Source organism: Lynx canadensis, chromosome A2 (genome assembly GCF_007474595.2).
Source record: "Lynx canadensis isolate LIC74 chromosome A2, mLynCan4.pri.v2, whole genome shotgun sequence".
In the NCBI taxonomy this organism is placed as follows: domain Eukaryota; kingdom Metazoa; phylum Chordata; class Mammalia; order Carnivora; family Felidae; genus Lynx; species Lynx canadensis.
In genome coordinates, this window is record NC_044304.2 from 73,811,092 (window position 1) to 73,830,968 (window position 19,877).

The following is a 19,877-nucleotide window of genomic DNA, read 5'->3' on the forward strand; positions in this document are numbered from 1 at the left end:
CCACACAGTGATGAGAGGCCAGAGCTGAGGCAAGGTTACGTCCTTTAGATAAGGCACGTGTTCTCCAGCCCATCACACTCTGTACCACATCATATCGTCCCTGACATTGAAGCCAAGTGTCAGTTCCTTTTTATCCTTCTTCTTATACTGTTCTCCTGGGTTCATTTTACTCATACACTTTACCTCTCAGCACTGTAAACATTTGAGTTTATGACCTCTATTATAACTGTAATTCTCGTGAAAAGCAACATATAAATGAGAACCAAATGAGTAGTATTTTGTTTAATCACCAATATTAAAGGGAAGTCTGTTCATGCCTGTTGTTCTTAACAGCATTCCCTCCAAAATGCCCCCCTGATGTGTAACCAAAGTAGACATTTATCATCAGCAGGCCTCCAAACCATCCTTCCCATCTCTCTCTGCTCAGGTCTGGAGAGGAAGGCTGGGCCATTTTGGTATGATTTATCGTGGTTTGGCTGAAAAAGTTCAACATCTGTTGGTATTTAGGGCATTCATCGTCTCTCAGGCTGGCCATGTGCCTCCTCTCTCTGAGAGGTCTGAGGTGGACACTGGTGGTGAGCTTCGGGGGCTGAAGGAAGTGCACTGTCAGCCCCAGGGTTTGTTCTTGCAATGTGGGTGATCCTGCTGTGTTTTTTCACCATGAAACCGGAAGGGCAAAAAAGACATGGTGGCAGGCATTGGGAGGGAAAATCATGCTGGGAAGAAACAGAAGTGTCACAAAAGGTATGCCTACGAATTCCATGGGCATCTAGGTTCGGGAGAACCTGAATTTTGTTGGTGGGCTTGAAGGATATTTCAGTACGGCCTTGACAAGTAGGCCTTGAAGCCTAGACAGACCTGGTCTCTTATCTTCATTGTTCCAGTGACTAGCCGTGAGACTTAGGGCTTGAGACAGCCTCTCTCTGCTTTAGTTTTCTTTTCTCCAAAAGGGAAAAACTAGTAGTATCTTATATTTGATGTGTGTGTGTTGGGGTGTGTGTTGTCAAATTAGATGGCAGGGAATGGGTTTGATGGGTTTAAGTTATCTTTCTGTGCTGTTATAGCCTAGACTGGTTCTCCATTGGGCACTTGTGTATAATGTTTGATGTGAACGTGATATGGTCACCCAAAGTGTTGATATGGTTTGGACTTATATGGAGAGGAAACCATTGTTTTTTTTTTAACGTAAGGCAGAAGGTCTCAACCTAAGAAGGAATTCATGATGTTCGGCACTACAGTCCTGCCAATACCTGGGGATGCATGTCTCCATGACTAGAACCTACTTTTCTTCACTAGTACCTCTTGCCTGGTTAGTAAAGCCTGCGTGGAAGCAGTCTCAGGCATCACATCTCCTGGACAACCAGGGGGCTGTTGTGTTTTCCTCTAAGGTGAGCTGTGTGATGGGTCTAATGAAAATTTTGGGAGAATAATTCCTGAGTTTGGGCGACTCATGCAGCCGTGGTGCTTCATAGAGATGGGATTTCAAGATACATGAGTTCCATTTTTGATTTCCTGATTTGCCCTCTGTCTCTGTAGTTCAAGATAATCACATTAGGCAGCTCATAAATGTTAAAATAGACCAATAAAAAGATAAACAGTTGAACTATAATATGCTGACAATGGAAACTCTTTGTTTCTTGGGATTTTCTGATTTTTCTTCCACAAACACAGATTACTTATAAAATACAAGGTGTCAGCAAGAAAAACTGAAAGCAAAACCAAGCAAAAATGTTTCCCAATTGATCTCTCTTCCTTCGTCTGTAGTCATGATGTGGTCTAAGTGACCAGAACCACAGGATCCAAAGTAGACTCATCTGAGGCCCAGTGATCCACTTCGACGAGGCATTAGTTGGAGAGTTTAGTCAGTTGGGATGTAAGTAAGTCTTGATGGATCTTCCTCTATGAGAACATTTATTAGTGGCATAAGTAAGTGTAGGCAAGGCTGCAAATCTCAGATAAGAGGGCGCAATTTGGAAATGAGGACGTAATACATACATATAGTAGGAATCTAAGACATGCCTGTCTCCTTTCTGCTTTTATCCAGCATCATAATAAGAGCGCCTGGAAGGGGCATCAGTAATATGGTTCACTACTAATGTTATTGCATGTGGGTCTCTTACTCTTTCACTGAAGTTCAGGTTTTGAAGCTACTTCAGTTCTGGATCTGCGTAATTATACTGGCTTCCTTACCATCGCCTGTGTGCAAATAGCCAAACATTCTAGAAACATCACCATATTCAGAGATAATGCCCTAATGACCTTGATAATGAAGCCCACTGACACATACAAAGGCTGCCACACAGATGCCAGACTGTACTAGTACAAATAAAGCAATGAAGAGAGTGGGCCTTGTTCCTAAATGACAACCCATCAGGTCTGCTGAAGCTAGAAGCACTTGACAGTTGGGAGCACAACCAGAATTCTTAAGGGTGACATGGGAGTATCAGTGAAAAATTCTGGAGTGGACTTGCTGGTCCAGGCCAGCTTCCTGTTTCTATGCTTATTTCATGTTCTTCACTTGCTGATGAGATTAGTCAAATAACCTGAAGGATTTAGAAACTTTCTCTTTTGCTTTTCAGTTGGTTTCAACCCATCTGCCTTTGGAACAATTGGAAGTCTGTATTTTTATGAGGAGCCCGTGACTCTTGGTGATGTTGGAATCGTATGACATATACAGTCATTTCTAACTTCCATTTATGTATGTTTTACTATTTCTGCCAAGCAGGAATCATTCAGGCTACATTCACCTAAATCATGGTGGACTTGGTAATTAGATAATTGGAATTTATCTTCAACAGCAGCCTTTCCTGAACTATACCATATGTCAAATACTGTACTTTACACAGGCATCAGACACCATTTCACAGGAGTTCAATGTGTATCCACCTCGGTGAATACTCTAATTCCTAATATATTTAAATGCCAGCCGTACTCATGAACTCTGAGCTCTTGGTCAAGCCCATTAATTTTATGATACTTAGTTCTCATCTCTAAAATAGAAACTCCTACACGTCCAAGGGCTTATGTTAGGAGCAAATAAAAAAAAAAGTACAGTAGTCCCCTCTTATCCATGGTGTCGCTTTTCGTGGTTTCCGTTACCCATGGTCAACCAGCCTGGAAGCAGATGATCTTCCTTCTGATGTATCTTCAGAAAATCAGTAGTAGCTCAATGCTATGTCACAATGCCTATGTCGTTCACCTCACAGCATCTCATCACTAGGCATTTGATCAGGTCTCCTCATCACAAGAATAAGGATGTGTATGGTACAGTAAGACATTTTGAGAGAGAGACCACATTCATATAACTTTTATTACAGCATATTGCTGTAATTTTTCCTCTTTATTATTAGTTATCGTTACTAATCTCTTACTGTGCCTAGTTTGTACATTAAACTTTATCATCACTGTGTATTATAGGAAAAGACATAGTATATATAGGGTTCAGTACTGTCCACAGCTTCAGGTATCCACTGGGGGTCTTGGACCATCTCCCCTGTGCATAAGGGGGGGACTGCTGTACATGAAAGAACTTTGAAAATTATACAGCTATAAAATTATCTTTACAGGAACGTCTGCCACATACAAATGGCAACTGGCTAAAAGAATATATTGCCAAACTCCAAGTCCACAGGTAAGCCAAATCCGTAGGTCATTCAGAGGTCTCTGGCAGTGATTTTGTAACATGTAAGTGGTGACCGATAAACATGCAAGCTCAGTACACGTACGCTGAAGGCAGCCCCGTGCCTGGCACATGGTGGACATCCAGTAGCAATTTTGTGGAATTGAACAGAATTGAGCCTTAAAGAATGGGTAGAAGTTGGATAGGTTAACAGTGCAGTGGATGGATGTCCCAAGCAGAAACACAGAATGTTCCTTGGGTAGCGAAGAAATTTTAGGAAGTTTGGTTTGAGAATTGATGAGAGGTGAAGCTAAAGAAGTAAATAAGGGCCAGGTCATGAAAGGGCCAGCTGTGCTGGAGGCAATGGTTAGCATAGGGAAGATTTTAAGTAAGAGAGAAATAGGTTCATGTTGGCCTTTTAGAATGATATCTTGGGGGGCACGTATAGGATGGGTAGAGAGACCAGGAGGAGCATGTCACGGTGGTCCAGGCGAGAGGTGGGCAGGTTTGAACTAAGTAGTGGCAGTAGGGGATGGAGACCAGGAGACAGAGTGTGGAAAACTGACATGACTGGAGCCATTTAAAAACAGACCAGGAGTGGCCGCTGCAGAGAAATGGTCTTACTGTCTTTGTTTGGACTGGGCAAAGCGGCAATTGTTTATTTTTTTTATTTTTTCCAATATATGAAATTTATTGTCAAATTGGTTTCCATACAACACCCAGTGCTCATCCCAAAAGGTGCCCTCCTCAATACCCATCACCCACCTTCCCCTCCCTCCCACCCCCCCATCAACCCTCAGTTTGTTCTCAGTTTTTTAAGAGTCTCTTATGCTTTGGCTCTCTCCCACTCTAACCTCTTTTTTTTTCTTCCCCTCCCCCATGGGTTTCTGTTAAGTTTCTCAGGATCCACATAAGAGTGAAAACATATGGTATCTGTCTTTCTCTGTATGGCTTATTTCACTTAGCATAACACTCTCCAGTTCCATCCACGTTGCTACAAAGGGCCATATTTCATTCTTTCTCATTGAAAACGGCAATTATTTAAACAATTGCTTGAGAAGTCGGTGCGAGTATGGACCTCCTGACCACAAGGCTGATGGTTGTGGACTTTCTGAAGACAGAGTGTTTAACCCAGAGCAGCTTAGCCTGTTAACACCTATAGAAAAGCTTTCTTTCCCCCTCAACTCATGTAACTGTCCCTCTTCCTTCTCCTTATGATAACCCCTTGCTTCCTTCCATCCTACAAGCAGGACGCTATTTGGGTTTCCACCTGAATCTTTTCTCCCTGAATTGTAATTCTTTGATGCCAAATAAGTGCTCGTTTGCCTCTTACTGTGGCTCTTCATTTTCAGGTTAACAGAGTCAAAAGGAATTCATGAGGCACAATTGCCAGGATTTGTGGTGACTTGGAGATGTGTATGTGGGTGTGTACAGGGGTCAAGGATGACTTCTAGACCTCTGCTTTGGATCGCTGATGGGTGGAGCTATTAACAAGGATAAAGGGGCGCTTGGGTGGCTCAGTTGGTTGAGCGTCTGGCTCTTGATTTGGGCTCAGATCATGATCTCCCAAACTGTGAAATGAAGCCCCACTTCAGGCTCTGTGCTAACAGTGAAGAATCTGCTTGGGATTCTCTCTTTCCTTCTCTCTCTGCCTCTCCCCGGCTCACATGTGAGCACGCATGCTCTTTCTCTCTCTCAAAATAAATAAAAATAAAAAAACAAAACAAAACAAAGATACGTGGAGATAGATGGAGATAGATGGAGAAAGCCCATAAAGAAGAGTGTAAATTATGTCCACAATCCGCTTTAAGAAAACACAGTGATGTTTCATATGTTCTAGATAGATTTTCACCTAATACATTGAAAACCTCCACAGGTGTCTTCTTCTTTTTCCCTTGACCATGGCTTTCTCTTGGTAGTGCCGATAAGCAGAAAGGTTCTCAAGGGCTGTTTGCTTAGACTCCTTTCAAAGGGAGGAATGATGGAGAAGGAACCCAGACCTGTGTGAGTTAATGAGGAGCTGGTTTCATCTGCTTTGTGACAGCTTGCTCCTGAACTCTTTCCAACTACGGATTTTTGATTAACTTCATCAACTATTGTCCTGCTACATTTGCCGCTGAACAGATGACACGTATATGGTTGGCTTAGTGGAAAATTGTATTGGGACAGCCTTTGGAGCCTTTTAAAACAGGTATTGGTGATTGTCTTGGAACTCAGGCTATTTCTGCCCTTTCATTTACTGGTTTCAAATCAGCTTCAGAACTGTGTTTCATCATTTAGATTCTGAAATTTATTTGTGAAATATTATAACACAAGAAACCTGGAGTGATTCTAAGTTTCTTAAAGACAAGGATTCATTTTGTTTATTTCTGCGTGTCCACAACAAAAAGTTTCTGGCACATAGGAAGTGTTTAGCAGGTATTTGTGGAGTATGGAATGACTGAATGTAAGTGGTGGGGATCTTCTTTTATGTTCATCTTTTTGTTTTCTATTTTATTAGATTTTATTGTAAGACTTATAATAGGTAAAGTATGTTAATAAAGTGATTCAGATATATAGTTACAAAGAAATTATATTTATATCAGTGGTTGTTGCCCAAATATTGTATTATTGGTGCTGGAATGTCCTTGTTAAGCATGGAGACAATTATGACTTCTTAAGTTGATATTTTCCTGGTCTTTCTCTTCAGCCCAGCATGATGGTAGAACCCAACTTTGCTGAACGTGCCAATGTTGGTAGGTGAAAACTAGTAGATTTTTATTGTGACAGTTAAAATAATTGTGTCCCTTCAGTATATTAAGCATTTCTATAATGAACAAAAGACAACCCCATTTATTTTTATATCTTGGCTACTGTGAATAATGCTGTAATGAAGATGGAAGTCCAGGTATCTCTTTGACATACTTATTTTATTTTTAATTTGAGTATAGTTGAGATGGCTATCTTTTTAAAGATATATTAGCAAACATATTTTATAGTAATAGGCTTAATTATAGGCATGACCTTTGCCCAGAGTATTTTTAGAGTATTTTAAATGGAAAGAAAGCTTGACAACGACTATATTTTGTCTTTCACTGCCCATGAAGGCAGAAGTATCAGCATTTTTTTTGCTCCTCTTAAAAATCCATCTCGGAGCTTCCTGGCCACTTTCCTTGCCTATTTATAATGTATGGACACTCCGATTTTTGGTTCTTTTGCTTGCCCTGAAGCACTTCTATCAATCACAAGATGAAGTTGATATATGGACCTCCATGTAGCATAAGAAATGTTTGCTGAAGGTCATTAAAGATATGCAGATTGTGATTCTAATTAAAAATATTTTTTTTTAACTGGTATTTTGACAGAATATACCCACCTTCCTTTTGATTTACTAAATTACAAAACAGCATTAACTCACGTTAAACTGAATCAGGAGCATATTCTAAATGCCAAAATTTTCTAGAACATGCACTGACAGACATTGCTTAAGAGCAGGAAAAGCTCTTTTCCCAGCAGAATCCTCTATATACGTGACACACAGCTGGGTGTTAGTAGGAGACTGGGGTGGCTGCGGGTTTTGTACGCCTACTATATAGTTTCCGTCTCCGTCTTCAGGGTCTTGTGGAGACTTCCTCCTTCATCCTTGGGGTCCCGCAAGGTTGTTATCACATGGACTCCCCCCTCCCCACCGCCAATAGACAGGAAGGGTCTGTGACCCTGAGTGGCCTATTCAAGTACCTCATTCCCCAGCACAACTCCTCATTTAGAGACAGGCGCACAAGACTCAACATCTGGGGTCTCCGTCGGAGAAGGAAGCCGAGCAGGGCAAGCCGATGAGCTGCTTGGAACCACTGTATCCAGCTGTGCTCCTGGTCGGGTCAAAACAGCATGGTCTCTTTTTGTTTCTGCAAGTTTAAGTTGGATTTCTGTAACCTGCAACCAACGGAGTCCTAATTTATCTAGTATTTTATTGGAAAAGTTGAAACAATCATGACATTAACCGGTCTGCCTGGATTCCCTTCCTCTTCTTAACAGCTACCATTACAACACACGCTCATTTACATGCTTGCAATTTAAATGACATATCTGAGTTGAAGACACACTTAGCCTAGAAGCTCATGTCAAACAATTCTTTATTTTTTATGGTACAAATTAAAAGTGACAGATCTGAAGCTGTTAAGAAATACACAAAGTGCAGCTTTACTGACCATACAGATATTGCTCTAGATTAAGTACAGTTTCGTCAGGTTTTTTTTTTTTTGTTTTTTTTTTTTTTTTTTTTTTTTAAACATTAAGCAACCTGTGCAGATAAATCAGCTTTGGTTTCAATGTCAGAGCAAGTAAGGAGCTTTTAAATATCCAGTTTGGCTTCTTGGTCACAAGTCCATCATGTCAACTTCTCATCATGATGATTTTTTCAAAACAACCCAGTCGGTTTTCCTGCCCTCCTTCCTGCTGCCTGCCCCACGCATGGAGAGGCAGCTCTCTGTGGTGCCTCATCAGTGACCCTGGTGACCAGTCTAGATCACAGCACGTAGGACAAAAACAAAAAAAAATCACTTTCTTAGCAACAAATAAACAAATGTGCCTCACATAATTTCAAGTTGAAGACAAGCAAACCACGTGACGAAAAGCTCATTACAAAATGTTATCCAAACAGATTTTACAGTCAAACATTGAAATGAAAATCAATTTCCTTTTTCTCCATTTTTTTTTAAGCTTGGTCATTAACTGGGTACAAGTAGAGTGCTGAGGTAAAACACTGATGAACAGTTTGTATTTCTTTTTTTTTTTTCTTAAAATAGGAACAGTTTAGTATTGCAAGATTGTCAGCAACATTTAAGCCATATCTATACAATGTGCATATACCTACAAATACTGAGCTTTGGTCCAGCGTAGAGAAGATGAGCAAAGGCATTTTACAATTTCTTTTTGGTTATAGCTTGAGTTCTTTGATACGCCTCTACTTGGTTTTCTTTTTTCCTAGCTCCTTTTGCTGTTTTGTTCTCTCTTTTGTGGGGTGTGTGTGTGTGTGTGTGTGTGCGTGTGCATGTGTATGGTGTGATTACAACATATAGAAACCAAAACCTTGCAAATGCAATTAAAACTCTCAGCGGTTCAAAATGGTTTTTTTGGTTGAAAAAGAAGAAAAAAGCCCACAAACTAGTGTGAAATACAACATTGGTCATTTTTCGTTCTCATCAAACCATGAAGGAAATGAAGCTGACCGTGATTTAAGAATATGTAAGAAAAATATTGAAGCTTGGAATACAATCAATTGTGCCTGAAGTGGCTTTTATTTTTTGTTAGTGGCAACCTTAACCTTCAGTTCATGGGAACATAAAAGACGCTTAAGTGCTGTTGGCATATGAAGTTGTTTACAAGTGGAAATAAGAAATGTCATACTAAAAATTAAGCAGTAGGTGAGGTCCCGAAGACTTACAAGTCACACAATATAATTTATATTCCTAAGAATTTGTTCAGGCACCTTTTTATGCCTTGTAGCAAAAAATTCATCTGTAAAAAATTAATATAAGAAGCATTACAACACCTTATAAATAATTTATAAAACAATACAAAATTATAAAACTATAAAAAAAATCACTGCACATGAATGGTTTTACGACTGTGGGATGAATATATTTCTTTTTTATTCCACTCTGGAAGATCACTTTTATTTTTTATTTTCACTGTCCTAGTTATCCCCTCCCAATTATAGATCTCCGAACGGAGCAGGCCTTATGCAGCAGCTGCTGGCATATGTTTACACATTTAGCATCCGTTATATGTCCGCTTGTTAACTTCTCTTCCTGGGGAGCTTTTCTTGACGGAATTTGGAGCAGGTCCTAGGAGAATACAAAATCTGTTTAATTGATACGTTTTTGGATTTCTGGGTTGTTGGTGTTTGTGCGGTGGATTTGGTGGTGGCGAAATGGGTGCCGTGATGTCATTGGCATTGAAGATCAAGTTAGCCGTGGTCCATTAGCCGTGGTCCAGTTAGCATCAGACTGGTCCAGTGAAAACACCTTCACAGGCGAATGATGCCACTTGCAGGATTTCTTTCTGAGTTTCCTTGCTGGTGGCCTCCTGACTGCTGCGTGAATCGTGAGCCGTCTGGGAGGGGGGTGGGGTGGAGACGCTCACACCATTGCACTGACATCACCAGCCGAGGGGGCCGACAGAAGAAACTCAAACTCCCACGGGGGAGGGAGTGTGTTAGGGAAAGAAGAATACATTTCTCTTCAGTCGGGCAACTTGAGGGTTTTGTTTTTTCTTTCATAATTTACTTCTACAGAGCACATGAGTGTGATTAGTAATTAACTATTCAGGAAGATTTGCATCTAGACGGTGTGCACATCGGTGGTTCTCTTTGCCAGCTCCTTTGACTGAACACATTTTGCCTATACCTGCGGGATCCGGGTGTCCACCTGCCCAGCCATCCTCGCCTCTCACCCTTTCCTTCTGGACTACTAGGTTATTTCGGCCCACCGATCTTTTGAGTAAGTTATTTTGAAAAATGAAATAATCCCCTAGTTCTAATGGTGAAGGCTATTCTACTGTGTTAGACAAGCCGCTTCTAGATTTTTTTCCTTCTAGTGGAGGCACTTGATTGCTACAACTTCTTTTCCCCTCAAGAACCCAGCCCCCAATTCCAATTGTTTAAATTTGTCTTCTAACTTTCTGCTCTATTTGTATATCCCGGGAACAACTGCTCCCCCCCCTGAAAAGAGTCTGCCGTCCCTACTGGAATGAAAATAGTAGCAGAAAAGATGGGATTTACAGGATACATGATGGCCTTTAATGATCCAGTCACGATCCCTTTCTTTTTGGCCTGTTTTCTTTGTGTGTGTGCATATGGGTGTGTGCATGCTATGTGTGTGTTTTGACTGAAATCTTGAGACATTTCTTTGGCTATCAGACCTCTGAGAGAAATTGCTTTGCACAGAAGCATAACATAGATGTACGTATTGAACCAAATGTGCAGTTTATGTTTATATTACAAAATTGGTTTTGGTCAGGTCTCCATGTACGTGGCCAACAGACTGAGAAAAATCCCAAGCTCTGGTGTGGACAGTGAGTACAATTATAGCTTATGCCAGTGTTGACAGTTCATTGAGCAAAGCCCTCGTTATTTTGGAGTCTCTCCTGCATTTCACCGGGATCTGAGTGGAAAGGACGCGGTTCCCACTCTGTGGCCCTCCAGCAGACCCTGGAGGCCACATGTGAGGGAGATGGAGAAATGGAGGAAAAATGAGAAATGCGGGCTCCATTTTCTTTTCTCAAACCCACAAGTCATAGTGAGAAGAAAGCAATGAATGCTTTGGCACACGATCCAGGATGTCGCCCCCTCCCCCCCCCCAAAAAAACCTCACAAACAAAAAGAGAAAAGAACGCCCCACCCCCAATGAAAACCAACAGTGAGCCTCACATAATGGCTTCAACGATGGCACCCACACCACAGGTGGGGACAGAGATGGGTAAGATGGGAGAAATCAGGCTTCTTATTTTTCCTTTAAGTACAAATGTAAAAATTCCTAACGCAACTTTACACGCAGAGAAGAGTAGACCAACGATCGCGTTTGCAATGCCATGTTTCTGACTTTGGTTAATAGGTTTCATAGTGAAATCAGCACTTAGAACCTGAAAGAATGCAGTCCCTAGTCCCTCCTCCAGGTGGCAGGCTTGTATTCGCTTTGAACAGATAAAAGTTTTTGTTGTTGGTTTTTTTTTGTTTTTTTGTTTTTTGTTTCTGTTTCTGTTTTTGTTTTTTTGTGTTTTTTTTTTTTTGGTTTAGTTGTTTTTCTTTTTCCTTAAAATGTGTTCACATTTTCATAATGTACAGAAAAAGGTATGTGGTTATTTGGTTTGCTTTAAGTCCGTTAAAAAATTGGCTTTGGGGGGAGATGGGTGGGGGAGGGGACTATCCTACCGCACACACCTGCGGCGGGGTGTGTGCCTTGTTTAAAAATTTTCAAAAATTGTTTTTTTTTTCTTTTTGGAAAACCAACGGACACATATAAACCATTCCGTCCACTTGGTAGTCTCCTTAGTCCTTTACTTACAAGGGTGATGACTGGAGCTAGTTTTCAATTTTATTTTCAATTTATTGTTATTATTATTAATTATTATTCTCAATTATGGTCTGTGGAGTCCAAAGGGTGGAGTTTCGTTTCTGTGGGTTTTGCTTCTGATTCTGGGCGGGCGTCTCTTTAGGAGTTTTCTTCCAGAGAGTCTGTTAAGGGCTCCAGAGGGACGGCCGTGGCCGGCTCGTGCTGTTTTAAGCGTTTAATTGTGTTCTTCAGGGCTTGCCTCTTATTGCAGAACCAAACTCTAACTACCTCCCGGTCATAGTTCAGCTTCTCGGCAATTTCGGTCATTTCCTGCCCAGAGGGGTGTGTGTTCTTCTCAAAGTGGGCATTGAGGATCTCAAGGGCCTGGGGTGTGAAGGAGGTGCGCCGCTTGCGCTTTTTGGACGGTTCGCTCCCGATAAACTCGGTCAGGTTCTGCATACCTGCTCGATGGCGGGCCTCAGCCTCAGCCATCCACCGCTCAAGCACCGGCTTGATCTTCTGGGCACTTTTAGGGGTGATGTCCAGCTTTTCAAACCTGGCAGGATACAAAAGGCCAGGGTTCAGTTTGGCTGTCAGACTGCTAGCTATAGTGTTCTCTTGGGCTTCCTGTGGTAGGAAAAAGTGGCTTCTCAGGATGGTGTGTCTGGGGGGAGAATTGAGAAAGAACAGTCTTACACTGGGTCCTCTGCCAGGGTGGGCCTCCTGCCTGCCTGCCTGCCTGACTGCCTGGCAGAGCGAATTCACTCCAGATTAGCAGCCAGCTCAAGTAGCCGACCCCGCTCAAGCCAGCGCGCCCCCCTCCCCGCATGCTTCATGCCCCCATGCAGCCCGCACAGCCACGCGGATGGGGGTGAGGAAGGGTGCAGACCACAGGACACACGAGCCATCATGATGGGAACAGACACAACTCGCAGATCTTTTTCCCCCCGTGCACCCTGGACAGCTGAGCTTTCACGCTGATCGTGCCGGCCGCATTTCCCCCTCCTCAGAATCCTCAAGGCAAAGATGAACACCAGGCAGCGGCATCCGAGCCAACAGCTGCCGTGGCCTTCCATTTGAAATGATTCTTTTTGGGTTTCACGGTTCATTTTCCTTAAACTCCTCCCACCGACTCGGTTAGGCAAATGTTATAGCTGTTCCTTACCATAGTCGGTTGATGGCAACTGGAACGCGTTTCTTCTACGGCTTTCTTTTCATCTCTGCGTATGTCTTATTTTAATCTCTCTCTCTGTCTCTCCCTTCCCCTCGCCCCTTCTCTGTCTCAGGTAACCAACAATTTGCACCATATGTAAGTTAACAACATGTGCCCCTTTCAGGTGAAACACAGCCCGTGGCTACTTTACTGTTGGACTCAAACAGCCGGACACCTTGTAATTGCTACGAACACCCCCCTCCCCGGATGTGCTAAGGCCACGTCGTGCCTTTTGAACGCTGTCCAGTGTAATGGTGTACTTTTGCACCAGGGCATCAAGCTGTGTTTAATGTGGGATATCTGCACACTGTGCTTGAATGATATCATTTTCTGTAAATGAGCTCTTCTATGTATCAACTGCCATCAGCACTCCTCTGCTACACTGATTTTTAAAAAATGGGAAGCATCTTGGATGAAATTATATAGAGTGTTTTAAGAGGTCATCATGGTGGCAAATCAGACTCACTCTCCATGAAATATACCAGAGGACCACTTGCTTTTATTTGCTTGTTTGTTCTACATCCAAATTCACAGCCCTCCAGCATGACAACTTGGGATACACAGATCCTCTCTTGGATCCTCTCTGGCTACACTCTTTTTAAGTGGTCAGTGTGTTGAAAGACAACCGTCTGACTGCAGAGCCCATCTTATTACAATAGTCTGTTCTCATAGAGCTAAAATGAACCTGCGTTGGCCAGTCAGAGTGTGTTCTATAAGGACGCTTGCAGAAGAAAACAAAAGGATAGTCTTCTTTTTTGGGCCATAATCTTATCTTTGACAGTGAATTTTAGATATTGTGATAGCAGGCAAACAGTGTCAAGGTTTAATTGGATTTCCATGGCATGGCCTTCCATGTATGGTTCGAAGAGTTATTTATTTATTTAAAAACAAAACAAAACAAAACAAAACAAAAAAACACCAACCAACTTCCACTACTGATCAAAGGGGGAAGAGGTACGTTTTGCTTTTAATGTAAAAGGAACTAATCATCTAATATCATTTAATGAGCTTGGCCCCTGAGGCACGCTCCCCCAGAGCTCCAACTGCCGTGGTAATTTGCCACATACCACATTTTACCGTCATTCACCATGAAAGCTCCAGAGTTTAAACTCTTGATGGTGTGACAACAGGCTCTAGGGATAAAGCTTGCATTCAGGATGCAGGGACACACCTGGGGTGCCCAGTGTGTTGGTGGTGTTTCCTCCTCTGTGTCTCTGACCGGGAGGGGCTCATCAAAGCCATGCCTGGGAGTCACTGTAGCTCGTAAGTGACACCTGGGTGAGCAGGCTCGAATGCAGATTCCTTCCCACCCCTTAAAATGAACCTGAATTGTTCCAATGTCAGATCATGGTTTCTTTCAAGACTTTCATTTTTTTTCTCTTGGTAGTTAGCTCCTAGAACTGGCTCACCAAAACACTAGGAGCTAGAGAAAGGCTGTAAAGTCAAGGCATCTGACATATTCTGTTATCCAGTGAATTCCAGGGGTCTCTCTCTCTCTTTTTCATCAGTCATGGCTTTCTTGGCTTCCCCTGGGGAAGACTTTAGAAATCAACATATTTGATTGGAATGCCCTAGGCACACTATGTGCTCTGGTGGAAAACATTAGATGGCACTTAAACCAATAAAAGGAAATCACGTTTTAGGTCTAAAAATAAGCCAAAGAGGACGTTAGCAAAAATAACAAATTGGCAACAACTTAAAAACCTGTAGCTGCCTTTATCGCGGGGCCGTCAAGATGAAACAAAATTAATGTTTCCCGACAGGGAGCCACAGTATTCATATCATTGATGCCGCTTGTTAGTGTTGATGTTTCTGTACATGTTGTTTGGAATAACATATACAAGCCTTGAAACAAATTTCCCAGCAGTAGTAGTATCCTTGTATAGACTGAATAAAGGTTATTTTCTACAGGGAGGTATCTTATAAGAAAAAACAGTAGGGGAGACCATAGAAGTGAGAGGATCCTATGGCGCTTTTTGTATTTAACAACAATCAATGGGTTTTATGGAAAATCATTGAGCAAAATGTGAGCTGCAAGCTACTACCCCATACTGATGTTATTTATAACCTTAGTCTTAAACTGCAGGAAAAGTACACTTCCGTCCTTTGGGGAATACATTAAAAGTATAAAGAGCAGATAAAAAGACAGCATTTCATGGATCACCAAGAACAAAATCCACTTAAATGAGTTTAGAGTTGGTTTCTTGGCTTTTCCTGATGGAGGAGGACTCATAAGGCATTGCCCAAGAGGAAAAAGCTCTTACAGAAGTGCCTTTGTTACCTCATGCATAAACATGGGATTAGCGCGACACACACATGCATGCACGGGGTCTGCTTCTGGCGGCTTGACCCAGATCAACTTGAACACAACCAAGGCTGGATGCTTGTCATTTATGTATGTGTTTATTTTGGAGGGGTGGGGACAGGTGAGGCCAGATTCTCACTACCCCTGCCTGCGCCGCGTAAAGCAGTGGCTTCTTTGAAAAATGTGCTTTTAGAGTTGTGTCTGGGAAGGCAATGCTACTGCATTCCTCGGCGGTCACGAGACGGTTAATTTTCTTTTTAAGGTGTTTTTTCTTGGAAGAATCCTGAGAGCCATCCCTGGGCAGAAATGGTGGGAACGGCAGCTTTATGACATTCGCTCAGGACGCCTGTCTGCAGACAGGAGACCGTGGCTCTCAGCCTCACAGGAGGGTGGGGAGGTCCAGAAGGAAGCTCCTGGCCCGAGGTGGGGTACTTCCAATGAGACCGCCTTCTTTGTGAGTTGACAGGAGTTATCAAGCCAGGACCCCAAATCTGCTTCAGCACCTTCATTTCCATCAGTGTCACCAATTCCAACATGTAAGCGCCCCAAACTCAGTCCCCATACTCTACCCCTCCAGCTCTGCCCACCCGAAGAAGAAAAGCTGAGCCATGAGGACAAACGAGGCCCAGGCCGGCCAGGAGAGGTGACAGCATGTGGGCACGGGTTACCTGCAGATGGCCGACTGGCTGTACGCGGGGCCCTCTGTAGCACTGAGAGCCTGTCCCACCTGAGTCTGGGTCAGGCCAAGGGACAGGCGCCGGATTTTAAAAGCTTTGGCAAATTCTCGGATCTCCTCCAGATTAACCCCATCCACCTCACCCGCTGCCGTTTGAGGATCTGTGGAGATGTTTTTAAAAATAGGATCAATACGTCAACACACATCCAAGTAATATCTGTTTATCACGGCTTCTAAGAAAGTGGCTCTCTTTGATAGCAGAGTGGTGGGGAAACCAACATTGTCCAGTGTTCCCTGTGTGTCCCACGTGAGGCACCCAAGACCCCATCTTCGAGCCATCACACCTCCACAAATCATCCTTCGGATGTTTCTTTCCCGGAAAAATACCCCAGGAAGCTCACACCGCCGCTTTCACAATACAAGAGCATGCTCCCTTGGGGTTCACAAGTAACAGTCAGGGCAGGAAGGCACTAGCTATGGGATGCAACTCCATTTTGCCCATAAAGATGTTCAAATATTGTGCGAAACTATAAGCATGGAAAGGCTTCAATTTGAAATGTCTTAATTGGATTCTTTAGGGCTAAAAATTGCCCTTGGAAAAAATAGCATTTTGTGTTTTTCCTTCACCGGATCACCACTGCTGTCAGGCTAACAGATGGTAATGCTGTCTAATTTCTTATGTTCACATTAGCCCCTCAGAAGACCATGCTTATGAAGCTGTGAGACGAATATTATCTTTTTTTTGTTCTCCGATAGCAGTTTACTGACATGATGCCTTTGTCCCCTAAAAGGGCACATGATAAAAAATGCCTACTGCAAGAAGGCTCCTTTGGTGCCGGAGAACGCGGTCAATTTAGGACTTATCAAGGGAAATGACACAACAGCTGGAGAACGAACCCCCCCTTCCCGCTACTGATCCCCGGATAAATGATAAATGAAAGCGAACGCCAGGCTGGAGACAGCATGGGTTGGGGATAGGGGAAGATTTCAAAGTGCTGCTCGATCCTGCCTGGAGCGAAGCCGCTCTCCCCGCCAGCTGACTCTATTGTTCTCCACCTCATTCCTTGGACTTAGGTGAAAAGTTTTTCTCTTCCTCTTTCTGCACAATAATCCATCAATTTCAGTAAATTCAAGCACTTGTCAAGGGACTGTGGTGGACTAGATTAGTCTTCTGGGCTCAGGGCTACAGAAACTCCTGTTCTCATGAAGAGAAATAAACATTTGCATTTCAAGGGCCAAGTTTTCAAAGACTTTTAAATAAACATGCTAATATCTGTGGGGGGCTTGGAGCTTTGGGTACAGATGGTCATTACAGGGGAAATGGACTCTGTCGATAGAATCAGCAATATAGGTATGCACCGTACCTTCTTTATGTTCACATTTGAAAAACCCCTGTAGAATTTTTATGTGTTGTTCGTCATAATTTTGTTCAAGGAAAGATTGAAAAGTGGTACAAGGTACAAGCACGATGGACAGTCTCTAAGTATTTCTTAGGTGACTCCTGGGAGTCCTAATGAGTGTTAAGAGGGAGCTAGAGAAACAGGAGGGGAGTTGCGGTCTCTAAGGACTTTATAGTCTGTAGGGGGTTGGGACTTAATATTATGAATGAGAAACAATTGGAGAAAAAGACCAGGCTGAGTATAATCAAGAACTATTGGTGTGACCCCTGCCGCAGAATTTACAGAGAAGGGAGAGGTGGTAGGAGGGAGGATTCATCTGGGTCATGCCCAATGGGCAGCTTTCAGAGAATGAAGGGGCCATATTCTGGGGAGGTGGGCACAGAATGCAGGCCAAGAGCATTGGACTTTATGGGCTGGGGAGCTCGTGCTAGGAGCTGAGAACATTTTCAGTGTAGGACATTGAGGATCTATGTCCCTGGGCAGGGGCAGAGGGTGACTATACAAATCTTGCTTTTTCTCCTTGGTTAAAGAAAGGCTTGTTTGGGTTGTCCTCAGGAGAGGCTGCCCTCTGGATCTTAAGTCCCATCAGCACCGCAGCCTGGATCGACTCCGAGGGTTTGCTAAGGACTCTGGGAAGCCAAGTCCACACACCCAGCAGCCTGGAGCCTCTTCTCTCATTTCTTCATTTAAACATTCCTAGAGCAGAAGTTGCAAATGAGCAGCTTGCACATCAAACTCAGCTTTCCTAGAGCTTACGGTTTTTTGGAATTGCCAACATTTAAACATTGGGAGATTGCTAAAGAAAAAAAAAACACCTCTATGGTTTATGTTCATTTGAATAGAAGTTTGGCTGCTCCAGTCTCCGTTTGCACTTAACTTGGGAACAGTCAGCTAGAACTGGTTCTGGCTGCCCTGAGAGCCCCTCCTCCTCATCTGCAGCCCTCCTTAGACCTGCTGCCTGGCTCAGCCGGTTTTGTGACTCTGCTGCGTTTAGAGTGTGCATTCCCAGCGGGGTGGAAATTGGTTCTGGGGTGGTGGTGGGGGGGAAGGTGGAAGAGTCTTAGATTGGACAATAGTTGTGGCCGCCCCAAGGACCGTGGTACATAAACAGAACAGATGTGCAGTATATCTGTAATATTAACGGTCCACGGAGGAAGGAGGGCAACTAGGACAGAAAAGCACAAATGCTGGAGCGGGGGGAGGTGCCTGGGTGGCTCAGTTGGTTAAGCGACCGACTTTAATTTCGGCTCAGGTCACAATCTCCTGGTTTGTGAGTTCTAGCCCCGCATGGAGCTCTCTGCTGTGAGTGCAGAGCCCATTTTGGATCCTCTGTCCCAGTCTCCGTCTGCCCCTCCCCCACTTGCAGCCCCCCCACTTGTCAAAAATAAATATTCATTTTTATATTTAAATAGGGTGGGAAGTGAAGGTTCAAAACCGAGGGTGGAAAATAGGAAGCTGGAAACTTTCCTTGTAACAATGTGACCTTTAGGATGGTGCTTTTCTTAAAAGGTGACTAGGGGTCACCTGATGGGGCCCAGGACATGCACTTTGAACAAGTACCACAGGTGATTCTGATGCAGGGGATCCACGGAGCCCACAGACAGGGGCCTTCTCTCTGTTTCTGGCCTGCCCGCATCTGGGCATCTCACCCTCTGCACACAGCTATCTTCTCTTGACCCCTTTACCATCATTATTCACCAGATGCCACTACCGTCCCACCTGTGTAAGAGTGACCAGCCACAAAGGCCCTTTGAGGGGGGCCCCTGGGTAGGTGCCCCATCCTCGTGCTCCCCTGACAACCCCCCCCCCCCCCCCCCAGTTAGTGTAGTCTGGAGTTAGGGAGAAGAGTTTTCCTCTGAGCAAAGCTAAGTAGTCTTTGTGGGAAGTAAATTTGTTGCCCAATATTGGCTCCATCTTTAGATGAACAGGAATCAATGGAGTGAGGCAGCACGTGAGGGACGGGCCTTTAACCGGCAAGAGTATGGAGCTTCAGCCCCTGGCCCCGGGCCAACACCAGATTTAGCTTGGTGGTGCCGGGCAGGTTTGTGACTTGGGTTGCAATTTTATGTAAATGCATTCTATCTTATTTCTTCCCTTCCCCTGCTGCCTTTCATGCTTATGTCTCTTTACTGGTTCCTTGAGACCAGCAACTAAATCTATGTGTGTGCCAGATTACTGACAATGACCGGAGTTGAACAGAAAGCTGTGAACTCTTGCTCCCGGGCCCTGGGCGACGTTGTGCCGATTCTCAAAACCTTCGCTGTAAAGCTCAGAGACGTGAGCACCTGCCCCGCTGAGCCCAGTGTCTTCCATGGGGCTCCAAACACGCTCTCATCACACCAGGAGGCTGAGCTCCTTCCTTCTGTCACACACATTTCCACTCTAGTCTTTTTCTGGTTCTACTTCTAGGGCTGATGAGCTAGGAATGGTGAAATTGAAACTGCATGATGGTCTGTTGGATAAAGGCCCAGGGAGAGGAAGTCAGTTATCTCCTTGTTTGTGTACTTTGTTAATTGCTGGAGATGGGCTACCTGGTTTTCTTCATATTACTGTTCTTACCCATAAAATCAGATGGTAAAATAAATTATTACAGTTTTTTTCCATTGGTCAAGTCTATGAAGGTCTCCCCATCCA

At 43.6% G+C, this 19,877-nt stretch overlaps 1 protein-coding gene across 1 annotated transcript in view; it reads right to left on the reverse strand.

Moving 5' to 3' along the window:
• Positions 1–11,663: 11,663 nt before the first annotated feature.
• The window catches only part of POU6F2 (POU class 6 homeobox 2), a 491,340-nt gene continuing 483,126 nt past the window's right edge, over positions 11,664–19,877 (reverse strand). Inside the window, exons 9-10 of the mRNA XM_030307717.1 lie at positions 15,836–16,004; positions 11,664–12,313 (exon numbers count right to left, since the gene is read on the reverse strand). Of these exons, the coding sequence (XP_030163577.1) occupies positions 11,809–12,313; positions 15,836–16,004 (674 nt within the window). The 3' untranslated portion in view covers positions 11,664–11,808. The remainder of the gene's footprint in view (positions 12,314–15,835; positions 16,005–19,877) is intronic.